At 39.9% G+C, this 21,351-nt stretch overlaps 1 protein-coding gene across 2 annotated transcripts; it reads left to right on the forward strand.

Moving 5' to 3' along the window:
• The first annotated feature begins 13,017 nt into the window (after positions 1 to 13,017).
• rgs5b (regulator of G protein signaling 5b) lies at positions 13,018 to 19,889 on the forward strand. 2 transcript variants are annotated; one of them, XM_085139232.1, is made up of 5 exons: positions 13,018 to 13,150; positions 13,273 to 13,359; positions 13,465 to 13,526; positions 13,623 to 13,786; positions 13,898 to 19,889. In XM_085139232.1, exons 1-5 carry the CDS (start codon positions 13,107 to 13,109, stop codon positions 14,072 to 14,074), a joined length of 534 nt encoding a protein of 177 aa, XP_084995358.1. In that variant the 5' UTR covers positions 13,018 to 13,106; the 3' UTR covers positions 14,075 to 19,889. The 2 variants fall into 2 exon arrangements, with proteins under 2 accessions (XP_084995358.1, XP_084995359.1); XM_085139233.1 differs by having other exon boundaries at positions 13,041 to 13,159.
• Positions 19,890 to 21,351: the final 1,462 nt, after the last annotated feature.

Consider the following 21,351-nt stretch of genomic DNA (forward strand, 5'->3'; position numbering starts at 1 on the left):
TCCATTTAAGCTACATCGTTTCTTTAACACTAATAATGAAGAGATGTTTTTATGTTTGCATAAAGGGAGAAATACATCTACATAAAACAACATGGCTATCACACAGGGGGCAATACATCTATAAGAAGATGAATTGTGTCTTTGGGTCTTATAGTTTTATCACAGTAGATCCGTGTCAGAATTCACCATCAGACTTTTAAGCAGCCTATTAGTCCGCTCTGATTCCCCCACATCCTTGTGATTTCACTTTGACTCTTTAATTGCATCCACAGACTACAAAAAGAGCAGATAAAGGAATAGTGAGACACATGTGATCAATCAAGACAATAGTAAGGGCAGGGAAAGAACAAAAGAGGGACGAGATTACTTTAAAAATAAAACACTTAAACTGAAAGAGGGACAAAGAATAAGTCCTGCAGAAAAACATGAAAGCACACACGCACACACACACGGGAAACAGAAGGGAAATGAAGCAGGACCACAAGGACGAGGCAAAAGATTACAAAAGAAATCAGGGATCCCTGCAAAGACTTTGACACGTCATTAGTTTCACCCTTGATTTGTGTGACTGACTTCTTTTCAGACTGGGTTTAAAAATGTCCTATCGATATATTAACATCTAAAGGATTCATCATACTCGTGACAGTTTTTAATCCAAAGCAGAATTATTGACATTCCTGTTTTATAAACTCAGTTTTCAAACACATCACGCTCAGGCTCCGTGGCTGAGAGACTCTCTGGTGGAAATCACCAAAATAGGATCCGAAAATCCCAGAAGACCCTGGGGATTTTTTAATAAGGCTAAAGATGATTATTAAAGTTAACTGAGGCGTAGCTCAGCAAAAACGTATTGCACAGCAGTGCATGTCAGATACATGACTACTAATGCATATATGCGACATATGCTGTCACATAAATGATTTGCATTAGCAGTCATATCTGTGACGCTGTGTGACAGCTCGTGCTTTTTTTTTTGTTATTTGCGATTTTTCCATTTTTCCGTTGTGCCGCTTTGATTGCCGGCTGGTGTTTTTGCCTGAACAGAAGGTTTACCATTTCACCTTCACTAATGACTCACTGCTGCCTGAGACAGTCAGCAGTGCTGAGCCTCTTAAAGGAAACAGAGCACTGGTTGCTGTGTGGGTAGATGTTTCACACTGGCACTCAATGGCCTTGAGCGAATTTTAAAGCATTTAAACTGATTGTTGTACAGTATGTGCTGTGTCTTTCTACACTTCCAATCAGACACGGAGCACTGTGAAACTGTCACCGTGCTCATTTAGTAGGCTATCTCCTCTCCTGTTAATGTGAAACACTTTGTCTTGTTTCGAAGATTTGAGGGCGCTTTTATGCAAACACGGTCATTAAGGACCACATTATGTTAAAACCTTCCAACATAAGTGGGAGGATTTTGGAGACAATCCAAAAAGGCAGGGGGGAATCTGGTGCATTTATCCTTTTAATTGCTTGCAAATGACAGTGTAAACTGAGAAACTGTGATGATTAAAGGAGCATTAAATAATCCCTGCCCTTACTATTCCCTGCAATTGTCCCATCCTACACAAAACTAAGGAGCAGCCCAACCTGCTCCAGCAACCAGTGAAGAGAATCTCATATCTGCTTTGTCGTTGTCTTTATTATGGATGGATCATAGACCCAAAACTCCTGATGACGCTGAGTTACTTAATGCTGATGTGTCCAAGCTGCACGTCTGCCCAGATTGCGTTTCTTTAACTAACGTCTGCAGAGCTGGGCTGCTTATGAAAAACTGTACAGATATCAACATTCGCAAGTGGATTACATGATTTTCTTGGAATATCAGATTTCTTGACACCTCATGCAAACCAGCTGTTGTGGCCTGTAAATAAGTGTGCTTTCCATTTTACTGTGAATAGGTGCCAAACCTCACTCTGATTTAGGGCTGTGCGATATGACAAAAATCCCGATATAAAACATTTATCGTCCTGACAACGATATAAATCACAAAAATGTAATATTTTCTGTAAATTCTGTGAATCTCGGGTAATTCTACTTGCGTGAAGTTTTTCCAGCTGGGTGTCCTTTACCTGGATTCCAGTGTTTTAACCGATGCATGAAACTATACAGTTTTAGACATAAGTTGTAACGGCCACCATTTTCTTTCAAAGTTTGAGTCTAAGATTAATTTTTTAGCACCTGACGGCTCTTTTGTTTTTCTTCTCATCCGTAAACTCTCTGCATACTCTTTCACGTGATTCAGTTTATTTTGAAAAGTCTCAACAAGATCTTGAGCTTTATTGTGAAAGGTTTACGTAGAAAACAAACAAGCGGAGCCAAGCGATGGTTTGTTGCTATCGACAACACGTAAAAACAGATGCTTGGCCGTCAGTAGTGTGGTTATATAAAATATAAGAGAAAGAGAGAACATATAGAAATTAATATAGCCACTACAGTGACCATCAAAACGATGAAAAAATATTGCTGTAAACAGTTTATTTTACGACACGATAGTGTAAAATGAAACGATAGACGTTTTTATATCGTCATCCGATGTTCGTTATATCGAACAGTCCTACTCTGAATTCATTGACTTGTGTCTATATGTCCTGCTCTCATATGTGACACAGTGGTGCAGTGGTTAACAGCCTTGCCTCACAGCAAGCAGGTCCTCAGTTTGAATGTTCCCTTTGGTTTCCTCCCAGTCATAATAGACCTTTCCAAGTTGTTCCCTGCTTTTCACTCTCCCATCATCACTCTCTGCAATCCAGAGTTGAATGATGACCTTTACCGTCCATCTGAGCTCTCAGCTTTTGGCTTATTCTTCAGCCACTGAAACATAAAGCAACTAATTTAGTTTTGAAAACATATAGAAAGTGTACATCTACGTAGTCGGTCTTTAAAAGATATTCAATTCAATTTTATTTATATAGCGCCAAATGACAACAAAAGTCGCCTCAAGGCGCTTCATAGATACAGAGAGAAACCCAACAATCATATGACCCCCTATGAACAAGCACTTTGGCAACAGTGGGAAGGAAAATATATGATCTTTCTTATTAATGTCTTAACTGATTTAAATAGGACTCATCAGAATTCTTCATTAATCAAGTAAATCCCAAATACTACATCTTTCCACAATAATAAAACTTCACTAGATCATATCAGGTACAAGCTTTGAACAATTATTAGACTGAATAAAAATGTCTTATTTTTGACCAAATAAAGAATATGTTGTTGAAAAAACAGATTCACAACCTCCCAAATCCAAAGGCTTGTGCTAATGATAAATGTCACTCGTCCATACCTGTAACCATAAAAAGCACTTGATCATGCCACTGTTTGACCATTTATGGACATTATGGTGGATTTTTGACCACCAGCAGATTGTTTAATGAGCTGTGACAGTCGACTGCTTGACAATCTGTTTTGTATTGAAGAATCTACGCATCCATTCTGCTGTTCTCAGGTTTTGTGTGGCATGTTTAACCTATTCTCTTTTTCATATACATTAACATTGTATAAACATCTGGCTCTGGAAACGGGAACAAGGAGAGGCTTCCTCTGCTCCAAATAAGCTGAGCAGAGTGAGCAGAGCCTCACAGAAAGAATTCAGTTTTCCTGTGAATTGTTGGAGAGAGCGACCAGCTGCGTTACATTCCAGGGCAGACGCTTTGTATTCCTCCAATACAATTCCTCCAATAATATGTTGCAACACTTTGATAAGTTCTTATTTTTTACAACTTGATTTAAGACTGAACACCACATGGATACAATCATGTATTACACAACAGGGGCTGAATCACTTCACTACAGGAGAAACTCTGGGATTAAGCTCTACATTCCTAGTTTTGCTGTGCCTTCTCTCTCTTTTTAACTCGTGCACAACATTTTCACCTCTTTAACTTAGACAAAAGGCTTTTCCTGTCTGACTTTGTGTTACATATCAGTGAGATTAACCTTAAACTCATTGGGTCATTTTAGGTCTTGTGTTTGCTACCAGCAAAATTCACATCTTAGTTTTGTGTTGCAGCTAAAGAAACAATCGTCCTGCATAACAATTCTCTTGAAATCTCTCCAAGACTTCCTGCAGTCATCTAACAAGTCGTCATAGATATCTGACTGTTGCATAATCTGTCTACAACATCTGATCCCTTGAGGAATGAGCAATGCTCGCAGGGATCACTTGTGCAGAGGAAGTCGCATGAAAACAGAGGGCAAAAATGAATCAGGATTATGGACAGAAGCCATGGGATTCAATCCTTCATATTCAATCCATCAGCAGGCATTTCGTCCCTTTTTGCACACTGCTGTGTGCTGTACGTCCAAAGAAAATGTAGATTTAGCAACAGTTTTCTTTCTATTTAACTTTAAAAATGAGGCATGTGTATCTACAGATAGGTGACAAAATAAAGAGCCTGCATTAAGAGTTTCATTAAGATGTTATCCCACTATGTGCCACCAGAGCAGCTTCCATTTGCCTTGTTTTTTCAGTCTAAAAGTCCCTTTTACCCTATCAAGCATATCTTCTAAAAGATGTTCTGTCATTTGGTGTTTTGATGACCGAACAAGAATTAAACCTCAAGTTTGAAAATCTCACAAATGCTGGGCTGAAATCTTGCTTCAGGGAAGCAGATCCACATTGGCTTCATACTAGAGGTGGGCAGATCTATCCAAATATGGATACTATCAATACCAACACTGGTGTTGGTTTCAGATGGATACTAGCGCAATATAATCGATACTTTGTACAGCCTCCAAAGTTGTTTAGAGACAGGCACATTCTAGCCCCCCCAAAAAGTTTAAAAATACATGAAAAGCTTCACAATATGTTTTGTTGTTTGCTAGTTGTGGAAAGTAAAAATCATGGTGATTCAGTGGTAATTAGTCTCATGAGTCATGAGCTGCTTTTATAGGATAAAAGTATCAGTATTGGCAATAAGGGCCCAACCACTACTTCATACTTATCAAACCCTTCAGTGAGCGCTCCTCCCGCCCTATTGATTGGACATTGTTATTTTGATAGAGACCCCTCCCATTAGCAAAGAAATGTTTCATCAGAGGGTAAACGTGACCACTCAGAGCAACTGTGTATTGATTTGCACTGAACATTGCTTTGCTTGAACGTGCTAGAAAGAGCGTATTTATCGAATTGGCCACATAGAGCTGATTAGCTCTCAAGTGACCAAGCAACTTTAGCAACAGGAATCATGGTGATGATACAAGAATACATTTTTTTTCCCCAAATATGATAAAATCCTGTAAATAATCTTTTTTTTTATTATTATATTGATGCATTGAGTATCTGCCTCAGGGATTCTGCAGCAGGAAATTGAACTATACTAGGACCAGCGGATTCACAGATTCATAGTAGGAAACATTTTTATATTGAGAAATATCCCAGCGGCATCTTTAAATATGAGGCTCTACTCAGTCACCTGAAGGTTAATCTTTAACTCTCCCCGCAATGGGTTTAGTAGCTTGGATTTTAACTCTAATGGAGAGAAATGAAGAACTCCCCGTCACAACAATACGGGCCTTCCCAGTGCTTGAGAAGGAGCTTCATATCCCACCTTTGATTTTGTCTAGTAATGACAATATCTAGACATATCTCAGTACCTTAGAGATGGACTGCCATGGATGGATTTCTGAATGTCTCAAAAACACATAAACACTTTAATGTTTCTGATAGGAGAAAGCATGGCACTAAAGTAATCCCCTTCTTTTTTCAAGTACCATCCTAAGTTTCACTTTGGTTTGTAGGTCAATACCAGGAAAATCTGATGTGCTCTAACAGCCCTGTTTGTTCATGTGTTTAGTGCCAAGTAGCAAATGTCAGTGTGCCAAATTACATAAGATGGTAAATATTATTCTTGACAAGCATTAGCAGGTTGGTGTGAGCATTTTAGCGACCTGATGTTAGATCGTACTAATGATCCACATTCACTGTTTATTTCCAAAAAGCGCTCAGCTCTTATTTCCCCACTCAAGTGCTCCCAAGCAGACTGAGCTCTCAGCGATGTGCTTGCCTAGATACGTTTAACAGGCCTTTACCAGAATAGGCTTTACCCGACCCCAAAAACAGCACATAAGCACTTAAAAGCGGTCAAACATTTACTTGCTGTTGCAATGGAAGGAGACGGGAAAACCCGAAATGCTACTGGTTAAAACTGTATTAACGACGAGTGTTATTTTTATAACTCTGCGTACAAAATGGGGGGTTTTCTCATTTTTTTCTTTTGCTTTTTTGTTCATTCATTTTTAATGTCTTTAATGTCTTATGATGACAAGATAACGCTGACACGTTGTCAGACCCATTGACTTGCATGGTCTGAATTTAGCAAATTAAATGATAAATGTGGATTAGACAGCAATGAACAAATCGGGCTGACGTGACATGGATGTCTTGTTTGCAGGAACCTTGTGAACCTGCTGTTCCCGCTCACGAAGTTGTCCTAAAATACAGCCATATTTCAGAATTAGAGATGGCACATTAGCGCTTGATATTGTTGCTTATCACTTCCTATAAAAATGATTTTCTCTTGCCTGCATCCAATTTTTTGGCAATGTACCCAGTTAGCCATGTGTCTTCCCGACCTCCCGTGGGGGTTTTGTTAGCTTTGGAGCAGGAGGTTATGTTTCAGTGCCAGCAAGTGCAAAATCATTAACCTCCTGCAGAGACTTCTTTGGAAAACTCCTTTTCTGCCTGTGACTATTCCAGGAAAAAGATGAAGCTCTGCATGACTTAAAAAAAAGGTCATGTGCATGATCAGGGGGTTCATAATTAAGCTAACCTAGTTAATTGAAGCAAGAGTGTATCAACAAAGTATGATGTTTTCTTAAATACGCTCATGCTGCTTGATACCAGATGGGTGAAAAATAGCTTGTGCATGTATTAATAAAAAAAATAGTGTGTCAGGATTGGAAATATGTTCAGTTTTATGAGCTGGTCGCAAAAAAAGAAGTTAATGAGAGACGCGTTTCTGGCACTGGATATTGTGACTCTTCTTTCACATGTGCTGTCACTGATGTTCCACTGAATCTGAGGCTAGTTAACACTGATTCGCTGCTTTATCTCCAGATGTTCAATGGCCAGTTGACATTTTGATAATACATAGATAGGACATGCACCACTTGTGGCCAGTGGCAGTCTTAGTTGGAATGCATTATTATATTATTATATTATTGGGTGACCGTGGCTCAGGGGGTTGGGAAGCGTATCTGTCGCCGGTTCGATTCCCGGGCTCTCTGTCCTGGTCGTTGTGTCCTTGGGCAAGACACTTTACCCTACTGGTGTTGGCCAGAGGGGCCGATGGCGCGATATGGCAGCCTCGCTTGTCAGTCTGCCCCAGGGCAGCTGTGGCTACAACTGTAGCTTGCCTCCACCAGTGTGTGAATGCGAGAGTGAATGAATAGTGGTAATGTAAAGCGCTTTGGGTGCCTTGAAAAGTGCTATATAAATCCAATCCATTATTATTATTAGGTAAGCCTCCACCTGCATTGTCAGATAGACAGCTCAGTGAATATGCAGATCATGACTTCTCTGTCCACTGCCAGATGGTATCTCTCAAAAAAAAGTAAATACATTTTTTTAAAAACACGATTTGCCCACAGTTTCTGCTGTTCTGTATTCCATCTTGTTCTGCCTGCAAGCTCAAAATGTTTAAATATAAACATGCGGACCCAAGAAGAGGGAAGAAGTTGGTGTGGTTGTTGGAAGTCTTCCAAATAGAGGCCGGGGTCACATCAACTGGGAAATGACCAGAGTATCTGGGAATTCCACGGTGCTGGTTACTTCCGTACTTCCCGCAGTCGAAAACAAAACTTCCAGAAAACAGTGCGACAGGATGCAGAGTCAGTCTCCTCCATACATCATGATAAGTCTGATTACAACACAATTTTTATTGTGAATTTATCCCAGATTAATCAGCTTAGAGTAAATTGAGGGTGAATCAACATAAATTTGGCATATTTATACTAGACTAAACAGATGAGCATGGGAACCTTCTTAACAGTGGAGTTATATTTGCATTCTCTCACAGCTAAAAGCTTTGGAGTGATTTATTTTTATTAATCTCAAAGGGAAATTAGCATTTTTTCACCAAAATATACAAGTCTATGACAGAACTTCAAATGAGGAGCATACATTTAACTCTCATTTTCACCAAGTATGCAAACTACACTGACAGTCACTAATATACAGTATATTAGTAATTTAGGCTGGTGTCAAGTCAGCAATGCAAGTCCATCTTTGGATATTAAGAAGAAATTAACTGCATATAGAACCTATTTACGCTAAAATGCTGTTTAACAAGGATGTTGTTCTCAGTCATCCAGGTCATCATAGTCTGAGGAGCTTAGAAAGAAAAGCTCTTTCTTTCGAGAAGCTTCTTCAGTTGTTTAACGATGTTGAACATATCGTGAGGGGCTATAAAGTGCAGATAGACAAGCAGAAAGTACAACAAAGCTTCACAACAACATGACAGATGTGATTAATCTTAGAAAATAAATGCTTTGGAAAAACAAAGCAAGCCTGATATGGTGAGAGAGGAAATGAAAAATATAGCGAGACAGAGATTAAATATAAAACCAAACCATCAGTTTGACACAGAATGCATTTCTTATTATCATTCTAGACTTTTTTCTTTAATAAATCCTCTTCTTCTGACACTTCTTTATGTGTCTGATATTTGTACAACCATTTATTTTTTATCTCCAAAGTCTTTTCGCTCGTAGAGTTGACGGCTCCTGTTACTTATGTACACGAGTTTTCTGTTAAGCATTTTCTCTTGTTTGTGTCTCCAGAAGTGGACTTGTCAAATGAGATGGATTTTGTCTTCTTCTACTTCCGCAATAAACGTGTAAATTTCACACTGCTTACTGCTGCAAACAACCCATTTCGAAAAAGCGTCACGTTTGTTCCAAAAGTCAGTCGTCTCCAATTTGCGTTGGACCCTTAAGTTTCTCAACTGCTTAGCGAGAAGTGTGCGACTGTTCGCAGATGAGTCGATGCATAACATGCGAGCTACAGGTGACAGTGCGGCCTCTTTACAATCGATCCCACGCCAGCGACTACCAGCGACCTCCAGCAACCTGCTAACTTTTCCCTAGTGAAGATGGTTGCCAGGGGGGTTCACTAAAGCCGGTTGACTGGGGCTTTAATTACAGAAGGTCAGTGTATATGCATGATCTTGTAAATTTCATATATATATCAAATAGTATTTAGCATTTATTCTCTCTACACTCTGATAAGAATGTACCATAGCAAGGCGTCCGCTCATCTGTCTGCAATACACACAAATTGTGCTCAAGATCAGCTCAAAATGAGCTCCTCTGTCACTGTTGTTCTGGTTGAACGGCTTTGCATTCTGGGACCTGCAGCTTAAAGCATCAGCTGCACAGATAACCAGTAGGTGTTACCAGAATCATCAAGAGTATATGGAGCTGAGATAGTAGACTAGTTCGCAAACAGTTACACTTTAAATTAAAATGCACTTATTTGACATTAAGGTGGTGCCCACCTGAGGACCATCCAGTGTTTACCTTTCTGTGACTTTCGTGTTTGGTTTCCTTCAGCTCTTAAGAAAACATCTCTGTAGATGCTAAATGCTCTGCTGTGAACACTCTACACAATGTGTTGCTGTGTTTCGGGTAGGTAACTCATATGAATGGTTTTAAAGGTTTTATAGTGAAACAATGAGTACTATTTATGTCATATGCTGATTTATCCATTTATCTTACTGGAAAATTTGCTGAACTGGGGTCTAAATATAATACATGCAAAATAAAGTGCATTTTGTCTAAAGTTTCAATCATTAATAAGTGTGTCATGTTATTGTAGTCTCCCAATAAACTGACACGCTCGGATAGTCTCCTCATCTTGCCTTGACCTTATTATATTTTTCAAGCACAAAGGCTTTAATATTGCACCAAATCATATGCTTTTCTTTCTAAACAATAGACCTAACTGGGGCAGAGTTGCTGTGAAAGATGAATGGCGAGGAACAAGACAGGTTTCATAAAATCAAATATTCTTTAAATGACCCAGTTTTTGCACGCAATGCATGCAAGTTTATGGCCCATTAATTTTATCACGTTGTTGACTGTAATATCTTTGTGCCACTTTCTATCACCCTGTGTGTGTGTGTGTGTGTGTGTGTGTGTGTGTGTGTGTGTGTGTGTGTGTGTGTGTGTAGGTGTGTGTGTCACCGTTGTTTGACCCACACAACATCAACAGCAATAATCACAACACGACGCGCATACAGATGCAAGAAGTTCAGATCAGATCAGGCCCTCTGTGTGTCTGAGTCACTGGACTTTAATAGGTGCAGGGACACATCCAGGCCTTATATAACTTCTGAGTTTTCAATGATATAACATCAATTGTATCATCTCGCGCCTTGAGGCGACATTTGTTGTGATTTGGCGCTATATAAATAAAATTGAATTGAATTGAATTGAATCTCTTGTGTCGCTGATGGAGAATCATGCCATATCGTGAATTGTCTGTTTACAAAAAGGAGAGACACAAAAGGATGTAAAAGGTTACATAAGGATATACATGTAAGGCAGGTAACATTAAAGAGTAATCACTACTTTGAACTAAGGTAACACAAAGCACATTGTAGATCCAGTACTGCTGAATGTATTTGATGCATTTTGAAAAGTCTTATATCAACACTGCATCACATCACATACAAAAGGCTCCACCAGGTCAGCTAAAGAACATGATGAAACCACTGACCCAAGAGTGAGACTGCGAGGCACTGAGCTCCACCTCAGCATTGTCTATTTAAGACAAGTTCACAGTGACTGAAAAGGCTTCATTCAGTTCAGTTCAATTTTATTTATATAGCGCAACATCAGTCGCTTCAAGACTCTTTATATTCTTAGCTAAAGATCGTTGTCGAAGCACTTGGTGAAAGTGGGAAGGAAAAACTCCCTTTCAACAGGAAGATTAACTTTCAGTTCATTATTATCTCTCTGCCTTTAAGTCTCTACTTTACTTTATTTATTCTCATTAGATTCCTCCTGGGCTAAAAGAGAAAGGGAGAAGTATGTGGAAAAAAGTTATTACTTGTAACCAAGCATACTCTCTAGTAGTAACTGCAACACTTGATACATTTTTGCACTCGTTCTTAAAGATGACTAAATGCTGCTTTCCTACAGCACCAAAAAGGAGATGAATCAGTCGCTCTGCCTTATCTTTGTACATTTTCCTTGCAGGAACGTAGCTTGTATTTCACTGGAACAAGCAGAAGAGAAGCTCATTAGTGTAGGCCCGTTACAGGGAAAGTATTGTTTGTGGCTGCCGCCAGACGAAGGTGGCTTAGACACTATCAGTGAACTTTCTGCCTTCATGTCCGGCTGGCTGCTTTCCTTTTCCTGTCCATTTAGTTAAACTCAATGAGAAATGAGCTATTAGTGGAGTTTATTGTTTGCTGGCTCCCTTACCAGTCCAAAAATAGATTTCTCGGATTGAATAACCAACCTTTTTCTCGACCCTGGGGCTATATATGGAGACAATTACCTCTGTTTAGTCAGGTCCTGGTAAGAAAAGACAGGCAAGGCTGGAAGTGCAGACGGCGTGTTTTTTCTACGACACAGGCTGAAGCTAAATGATTTCTCCATCGAGAAAAGTGAATGAAGTGCATAAGGACATGCATATGGGACTTTTGGTCCCAAGGAACAATTGCTGTTATTTTATATAACTGTGAGGAGAAATCTTTTGCTTTTTTCTTTTGTATTTTTAGTACTGAAACCATTTACACGTTTTTTTATTATACACTTTAGTTTATTTTTCCTGTTTTATAATTGATTCTTTATCTATTTTTCCATTAATAATCAAAAGCCTAACCCTCACCTGGCAGACACTATAGGTACTTGTCTTGGTCTTCTTTTACTTGCCTCCAATTATTGGGGTCATTTCACTCAGTTATACTCTACACTGATATTTGACAAAACATTTCCCTCCCAATTCTATCCTGGACAGACAACATATCACATGTATGTTTAAAAAGCTTAGAAATCTAAAGTCAAAGCATAAACTATGAGAGTAATTAATTGGGGGGGGGGGGGGGTCCTTATTTATCTCATATAGTGTACTTTTTACTTATTTTACTTGCAGTCCGCTTATATTTGATATCTAGATACTGAATATTTTGTATATGTAAACATATACTTATTTGCCACTTCATTAGGTACAACTGTTCAACTGCTTGTTACCAGTTACCAATCACCAGTCACTAGACACAAACTGAGCATCAGAAGGGGCAAGAAAGGCGAGTTGGGTGACTCTGAATGTGGCATGGTTGTTTGTGCTAAATGGGCTGTTCTTGAGTATCTCAGAAACTGTTGATCTCCTGTGATGTTTACACAAAACCGTCTCTAGTTTATCTTAACAAATCTGCAGTAACAGCAGCCAGGTGTACCTAATAAACTGGTTCACAAGCTGCAGTAATAAAAGCTAAAAATTAGTAGTCATGAAAAAGAATTTAAATTATGCGTAAGTAATTTTTGATGATAATATTGCTGTATACTTTTTGTCTCTAATAAACAGACAAAGCTAATATTGTTCTGTAAAAACCTGTAAAATTAGATTATAAATAAACACGGCTGTTTTTTCACTGATAATAAGCCGATATATTGTTTTGTACCTTACTCAAGTAACGGACACGAATTCAGTCCAGATGTTGGAAAGCACCAAAGGGCAGCCTTTTACGTATGGAGGGCCTGTTGACCCAAAAATCAACACTGTCAAAATGTTCTCACTTTAGGGGATCTTCTGTCCTTGTGAGAATGTCTGGTTCTCCTTTACAACCATTGAAATGCATTAACACACTGCCCTTCACCCCACGCAGACGCATTCTCACACCCTGGATGACCATGGAGTGTTGGGCGGTAATTCAGTCACAAACGTTGCTCATTTCTGAGGAAGTAAAGCCAGGAGGAAAAATCTGAGTGGAGGAGTCTCCTCATCTACCCACATCTCATTTCATTGGCTAAGAGGCATGATGTCACAGAGTGGAAAAACCTATAAGAAGTCACACTCCCACACAGACAGCAGACAAGCTGAGAGCTCATTCACTTAGAACAAGGAAGACGGCTCTGTGAACCACATACGACTCATCATGTGCAGAGGACGCGACTCGCTGCCTATCACCTGCCTCGAAAGGTGAGATATGTGAGGATGTTATATCAGATTTTTCTTTTTTAAACAAGAGATTATGATGTTGTCACCTGTAGAAAATACAGGATGGATTAATCTAACTGTAACTTTTCCTCCTTTTTTAACAGGGCAAAAGAGCTGAAAGCTCTGTTTGGGAGTTTGCTACAGAAGTCAGACAGCATCACTGGGCACTCAAAGAAAAGCGACAAACTGAGGTAAGACATTCATTCAGCATCTATTTTTCAGCACTTCAGTTGAGTTCATGTGAAACCTGGATACTGTGGGAACATTTCCTAACTACTTTGTCTCTGCTTCTGCAGGTTTAATGTTGAGGAGCCTCTTAAATGGAAGGAATCATTTGACAATCTGTTGACCAGCCCAAGTAAGTCCACCAGATCACTCACACAAGTAAATGTAAATAAGTTTTGAGCTTTCTATGAGATGTTAACTCTTTCTCTTCTCTTTCTCCTTCCTCCAGATGGACTGTGCCTTTTCAGAGCATTCCTGGTGACAGAGTTCAGTGAGGAAAACGTTGCCTTTTACTTGGCATGTGAAGACTACAAAGCAACTAAGCCTTCAAAACTAGCTAGCAAGGCAAAGAAAATCTATGATGAGTTCATCGGCTCCGACGCACCCCGTGAGGTAATTATCTGATAAGCAGAACTAGACACACTCTATCAAACGGCTGGATTCTCTTATCTTGTTGTTAACTATTGATAATCAATTGACTGTTTTGCTTTGTCCCGTCTACAGGTAAATCTCGACCATGAAACCAAAGCGATCACCAAAGAGAACATGGAGCACCCCAACCAGTCCTGTTTCAATGTGGCCCAATCCAAAATCTACACCCTGATGGAGAAAGACTGCTACCCTCGCTTCCTCAAATCCTCAACATACCTGGAGCTCACCAGGAAAACCAAGACGGGCTAAAAGACTGGAAGATAAAAAATGATAAAATACTGCCCTACAATGCGATGACTCCTCAAAAGGACATAAGCTGACTGACGCGCAGTGGAAACTGTCAAGTTTTGGACGGAATAAATACCTCAGTCCGAGGAGTTTTCGTGCCCGGTTGTGGAATAACTTTAGAGACCGGAGATGTCCAGAGATTCCACATCGGAGTGAGAGGCGGAAGTTGCGAGGCTGACCTGCAGGCAATGTCTGCCTCTTAAGGGCAAACATGTACTGTGCATAAAAGACTGGATGAAAGACAGCATGAAGGCGATACTAAAAAGATTCTGATATGAGTTGCACAACAAAAGTACCACTAGGAGAGATACTGCTGTGTAGCATTAATGCTTATTTATTCGTTATTTATTGAAAATAAATGTTTACGAAGCTAAAGTTTGCTGATTATTGAAAACTGTATGTTTTGTATTTATTTGCCTATTTTATTTTTTACATTGTATTTTTTTTTTTTTTTTTGAAGTATCTGGAGTACTGTATGGAAAAGTAAATGCATTGAATAAAAAAATCATGAGAGAAAGGAACTTGTTCCAGAGGAAATTCATTTGTAGAGATGGTGGAGTTTGTTAGTCACAGTAGGAAAAAGAGAGTAGAAGGCTGGTTCGTGTTTACTGTAAATCTTAATGACTTACAGCGGCCTTGTTCCACTTCACAGATAGGTGGCAAGATGACCCCTCATTTTCTCTGAGGTAACAGTTAATAGATGATATGTAAAAAGCGTGTGTTTGTGTAAAACCAGACTAAAGGTGGATAGATGCATAAATACATTCATTAATCACCAGAGGAAATGTCAGATACAGTCACAAACACAAGAGTCAGATTAAAGGTCCAAGTGACACATAAAAGGCAGACAGTATTCGCAGTATGCACAGACATGTAAATGGGAATATTTTTGTCCTAAATCCACTGACGTCCACAGTACGATTCAAATCCATTACATTTTTTTTCCATACAAAGTTCGAGGCTACATCCAGGTTTTTCAAAAGAGGTTTTCATTTTATATTTAAAAAAAACACACACAATCAAAGTTTCCTATGACCACTTTTTCAAAATTGGCCTGAACTTGAATTAGACTCAAGAACCTGGAAATTAAAAATAAGAAGAATAGCAGCTTAACAGCTGTTTTTAATGTATTTTTATGAGGTTTATTCCCACCAGGTAACCTCTGTTTCATTTTCTGTTGCCACGGTCACGTACACAGGAGACTCTAAGAACTGAAAGCCTGTTCTGGGAAAACTGGGAAAACTCCAAAACCGTAAAGTAGCTGCAGGCAGCAGCCGGTTCGGTTTAGTTCTTCCCACCTTGCCAGGGAGAGAAATTGCCTCACACAAAATGTCACCTTGTGTTTTATTTTACATTTTGCTTCCTTTGTGAATTTTTAAAAATTGATTAAATTATTTTAATGAACTTTGGAGGTTCTACAAGGTGGATTTTGCTGTTTAAACAGAGGCTAGCTATTTTTCCCATCCTATGCTAGGGTACCCAGCTGTACGCTGCAGTTTATAGTTAGAATACCCATATGAAAAGTAGCATTAAACTTCTTGTCTATGTGAATCTAAAAAATATACACTCCTATTTTGAGATGTGACCATCATCCTATCTGATGGATATAGCTATATCCAGTGGCTAGTTAGCTTAGCATAAAGGCTAGAAACACAAAAAACTGCAAGCCAGGCTCATTCAAAATATACTAAATGAACACGTACACATACACTTACTGTTTAAAGATTAAACAATCATGTAGTGCTATGTTTGCCATTCAAGAGAGTGGCATCAACAGAAATATCAGATTTCAGCACCTATTTTGGTAGCATCTCCAGAAGTCATGTCAAGCTAACCTATTTACATAAACGAGACAAAAGCTTTGATTTAAATTTTAAAGATCAGGAAATTTATTGTATAAAGTCAACAATCCAATAAGCTTTAGTGTTATCCCAAAATTTTAGACTGTTGTTTAAAGATTAATAGATTTACAAGTGTGTCAACAGGCAGATTAGGCTTTCATAAAAGGTTTGAAGCTAAATGTTGTAAAATGCTAAGCCCATAACAGACGGCAAATGTGTTTGTGTCCAAAACACGAGTTCATTTTCCCGGGAAACATCTGAGTGTGAAGGATGGTCACCATGGATACAGCAGCTACCTACCATGCACCTCCACTGGCAGGTTTGTTTACTAGCCCTACCTCAGGGCCCTGTGAGTCACAAAAGCCTCCCCTCCCTTCGGTAAATCAGGCTCATCCTTTCATACTGCCACCATCCATCAGCACCACCTCCTCGTTGCTCTCCCCTTCCTACACTGTCCTGCTGAAACAAATGACTCCTGTTCAAACACTTGGCAGCTAAAACACAGAGGGTGAAGTCATTAGCACCACTCTGACACTGACGGAAAAAGACAGTGGCTATCTCTCCACTCCATCCCTCTTTTTCTGTGTCACTTCCACACAGAAGTGATAAGTAAAAAGGGCCTCTTCTGAGCCTCGACGTACAGTAATTGAGATTAAGTGGAGAAAAACTCATTTGTTTTTCGGTCACCGTAAACTCAAACACTGCCATCTTAATTTCAGGGAACAGATGGACATAATTTTTAACTGTTGCTCATGCTGTAATACATCATCTTACCCACATACAGTATTCAGCAGTATTGAATTTGAATTCAACCCTGTGGACGATATTTTACTGGGTGGACATTCATGATTTATGTCTAATTTAGTCAAAAAAGTATATGGAGATCCAATAAAGTAGATACATATGTGCCGATGGGACTTCTGTGGAAAATGAAGTAAATGAGGTTTACTTTGTTTTTAACGTATTAGGATCAATATTTGGTGCACAAAATAAGAGATACAAAAAAACTAGAACTTTAAGTAACAAATTTCTGGCTATAACCGATATGGTGTGGAATACGTGTGCATTGTGACCCCAACAATACATTTTTTTGCCATGTGTTTGACTGCATGCAGATGGGTGGACAAAGAAAGTTAAGATGAATCATGATGTATTAAATGAAAGCCAGAAATACCTTCATGCCTCAATTTTTTTTTCTTTAGTGACGATAAATGAGTAATCGTCAGTGATACTGAAAGCTGTAGGGCCTGTTTCAGTAACTCTAGATTGTGCTGGGTAGCATTAATCTGATAGTAATCTTTTACGCAGAGTGCTATAGAGTGTGTGTGTGTGTGTGTGTGTGTGTGTGTGTGTGTGTGTGTGTGTGTGTGTGTGTGTGTGTGTGTGTGTGTGTGTGTGTGTGTGGTATTTCTTTGCCTGTTCCTGTGTTTGTTTCTTTCTGCTTGTCTGTGGTCAGATTTTGACAGATTACGATTGCGTCACAAGTTTGCAAGAAGCATTTAGGAAACTTTACAGCTGCGGTTGTCAAGATTTTAAAAAAATTAGAGCTGATGATGAAGATGGGTGTAGTCTCAGAAATCATTATGTGGTGTCATCTGTACTTAATTTCTAGTTTAGAAATCTGAAACGAACTAAAGCTGTTCAATAAACGTAAAATAAATCAGTAGATACTAGAAGTAGAAGAGCAAAGAAGCTTAAAATATTACTGATAGAGATCAAATCAAATCAAATATCAATAGTATTGACATTAATGCTGGTACTGATATCAGATTAGTGCGATAGGATTGATACTTTGTTTCTAGTTGCTACTTTTAGTGTGTTTAAAAAAAGTTGAAAAAGAAAATAAAGATCCTCTTTATTATTTGATTAGCAATTTGATAAAACAGTTTCTTTGCCTGGTTCGAAAGACATCTACCATTCATCAAAGAAATGATATTAATTGTAAAAAGTCCATCCTCAGCTAAGCTATTACACTCAAAGATGCGCCACTCAGATTTAAGAGAAGCTCGGAAAATCATTTTCAGTGCAATAATGTAAAAAGCATGTCCAAATCTGATTTATCATTCTCCACAGGCCGTAATCGATCCATCCATCATTCATTTTATCCCGCTTCTCAATTTCAGGGCCGTAATGGGTGGGGCCGGGCGGAGGGGGCTCAGGCCCAGCTGTCATCGGGGAGAGGCAGGATACAACCCGGACAGGTCACCAATGTGGCGAGGGAAGCGACCTTGACCGAAAACATGGAGTGCAGGGCTAAATCTTTCTTTGATGACAGGGATCTTTCTGATTCCCACAAATGTGAAAGAAAACACTGCTGAAATTTATAGTGAGACATCTAGTTTTGAAATAAATCCCCCAACCAGTTTACAATAAAACACATCATCTGAATAACACAGAAGGTGTAAAGATGGTAAATGGTTCTTAAATAGTGCTTTATACAACATGCATCATTCATCTGTTCACACCAATTCACACAAGACAATATTCACACAGACTCATACTTGCCATCAGAATTGTTGTCTTAAGGCCAAGAAAGATGCCAAGCGGATTTATTTTACCAAGTGGATCATCATGGCTTTGCCATATTGGTCCATTTGATTGACCTTTATTATAATTACGTATTTATTTTATTTTCGGTTGCTACAAACGGGACAGACATGACAGACATAGGACAGGGAGAGAGAATGAAAGAAAGAAAGGGAGAGAAAGAAAACCAGAGGGGAGAAGAGACGGTGAGAAAGGGGGGAAAAAAGAAAGAAAAACAAACAAAACACCTGGATCACCTGTATGGAGAAAAAAAAACAGAAGAGAAAGCAAACAAAAAAAAGAGCAACATAATAAAAACAGTATGTCTGTGAAGGTTCTCAGTCATCCAGGTCATCATAGTCAAAGGAGCTTGCAAAGAAAAGCGTCTGGACTTCTTTAAGTTACTTGAAGACGTTTCACCTCTCATCCGAGAAGCTTCTTCAGTTCTAAGGTCAAATGGTGGAGAGTCCCAGATTTAAACCTAGTGAGAGTATCCCCCCACAGAGGGACAAAAGGACCCCCTGATGATCCTCTAATCGCCTGAGCCAAGGTGTGGAACTGGGTGTGGGTCCCAATCAGCCAGAGTTTCGGGTGAGTTCATTGTGAAACCTGGCCCCACCTTATCATGCGAATTCCTGAGGTCAGATGGCCCAGGTTGTGAGTGGGCGTTAAGGCGTCTGGGGAGGGATCTCAAAACTGGATTATAGATGGCAGACAGTTGGTGTCGTTCAAAGATGGTCGCTCACAGTGGACATAGATGGCTTCTTTCACTCCTCTTTCAAACCATCTGTCCTCTCTGTCCAAAATGTGAACATTGGCATCCTCGAAAGAGTGTCCTTTGTCCTTAAGATGCAGATGGACAGCTGAGTCTTGTCCTCTCTTCTATGTTGTGCCATGTTCTTGTGAAGTGGCTGTTTGATCTCTTCGATGTAGAGGTCTGGGCATTCCTCGCTGCACTGTACAGCATACACCACATTGTTAAGTCTGTGTTTAGGAGTTTTGTCTTTCGGGTGAACCAGTTTTTGTCTGAGTGTGTTGCTGGGTCTGAAGTGCACCGGGATGTCGTGCTTGGAGAAAACTCTCCTGAGTATATCTGATACACCGGCTACATAGGGGATGACAATGTTGTTACGTCTGTCCTTCTTATCCTCCCTCGCTGGTGTCTGGTCTTCTTTTCTTCTTTTCTGTGCCTCTTTGCTGACTTTAAGAACGCCCATTTAGATAATAAAAACAGCACCATCACAATAAACTAGCTAGCAGTAGATAACAGTAGATACTAAATATTAAACGATATTGTGCAGCACGCAAGATAGACAGCGCACAATGTGCTTTGAGGCAGCAGCCAAGAAAGGTGTAGTCCGCGTCTGTGAACACCTGTGTGGATCAGCATGCTTGTATTCCAAAGGTTTCTCCATGTAACGATCTGCTAGGGAGTGTGGGGAGCCATAGCCCCGTCCCCCAGGGTATGAAGCAGGTATGGAGGAGATCCAGGCCCCAGATATCCAGAGGTCCCAGAGTACGGACCCGAGGAGGACCACTAAAAGGGGGGGGTTGGGGGGGGGGGGGACCGTGCCACCCTCCTGGGAAGAGCTGAGTAGAGCCCCAAACGAGAGGTCACCCAGCAGCTACGGAGCAGAGGCCAGAGGGGGTTGCAGTGGCGTGCCCGCGGGCTCTGCTGGCAGCCAGCTGTGCCAGAGACACACAGACTCATACTCTGATGAAGGCATAGGCGAGCAACTCAGTATCTTATCACAGGAATGCTCAAGCATGCAGACTGGAGACTGGAGGCAAACTCGGGGATTAAACCACCAATATTCCAAGTAGCAGATGCCCTGCTCTACCTCCTGAACTGCAGCTGTGGGACATCAGTGAAAACAACACAGCTCATCAGTGCACAGATAGAGATGCTATCAATATTCAGACAAATATTTGGGTCACTTACTTTAAAGACATAAAAACCTGATCTTAGACTAATCATCAAATGGAAAAAACTCTTCTTAAATTTCTTAAGCTTTTGGTATTCTTCTCCTTCACTTTTCTTTGTCTGCTTGATTTTAGGTGGGAAAAAGTTGTTTTGGCCGTCAGCGGATTCACAAGTAAAGACTAACATGAATATTTACCGTAAGTGAGTAACAAAACTCTGCAATAACGAATACCATATGCACGGGCTGGGCCCTTTGACCACTGTTAAGAAAGAACTTGAGGGATTTGAGGAATTTGGACTGAGTTCAAACTTGCTGGCCTCAAATTATGTCAGCGGGATCTGCAACGCATTTTAATTCCCGACATGAAGCGTCTTTACTCGGTAGAAACTCACTGGTTTTGTGACCAGAAGTAGCCTGGCTATAATGATACAATGCATATATGATCAAACAGACACAACAGGCTCAGTTTATATGTCTGCAATCTGCTCACTAAGCATGTAGGATTATTAATTATCACAGACTGTTGACACATATAGATCCCACACCTGGATGAGCTGGCACGGGAGAGGCTTCACCAGGTATTTTCTGTACGAGTGTCTCCAAAGCACGGATCGTTTTAAGTGGAAAGCTTTTAATGTCAAGAAGGTGAAACATAATTCAGAACAAAAGAGGTGGAGCTCTGCTAGAGCATGGAACCGGATTATTAGAGCGCTGAGTGCTGTACTGGAAGTGAGTCAGCACGCTGATTCGAAAACATACTTGCTGTGTGAGTGGTGATTAATGGCTCTGCCATCAGAGGTTGAGCCCGCTGGAGTGGTGTAAAAACAAAGAGCTGCAGGCATGGTTATCAGGTTACCAAGGTGACCAACCCAGCACAATATTCTTCTCTTTTTTTTTCATTTATTTGGTTTGTAAAGTAGGAGAAAATAGGCTACTGCAAATAAAC

This window comes from Neolamprologus multifasciatus, chromosome 18, assembly GCF_963576455.1.
Source record: "Neolamprologus multifasciatus chromosome 18, fNeoMul1.2, whole genome shotgun sequence".
Taxonomy (NCBI): Eukaryota; Metazoa; Chordata; class Actinopteri; order Cichliformes; family Cichlidae; genus Neolamprologus; species Neolamprologus multifasciatus.

What these genes read in the sequence shown, in the direction of transcription:
- rgs5b (XM_085139232.1), top strand. Translation starts at nt 13,107, where the DNA reads ATGTGCAGAGGACGCGACTCGCTGCCTATCACCTGCCTCGAAAG. An exon ending in CCTATCACCTGCCTCGAAAG is followed by an intron (nt 13,151 to 13,272) that starts GTGAGATATGTG and finishes CTTTTTTAACAG; the next exon opens with GGCAAAAGAGCTGAAAGCTC. An exon ending in AAGAAAAGCGACAAACTGAG is followed by an intron (nt 13,360 to 13,464) that starts GTAAGACATTCA and finishes CTGCTTCTGCAG; the next exon opens with GTTTAATGTTGAGGAGCCTC.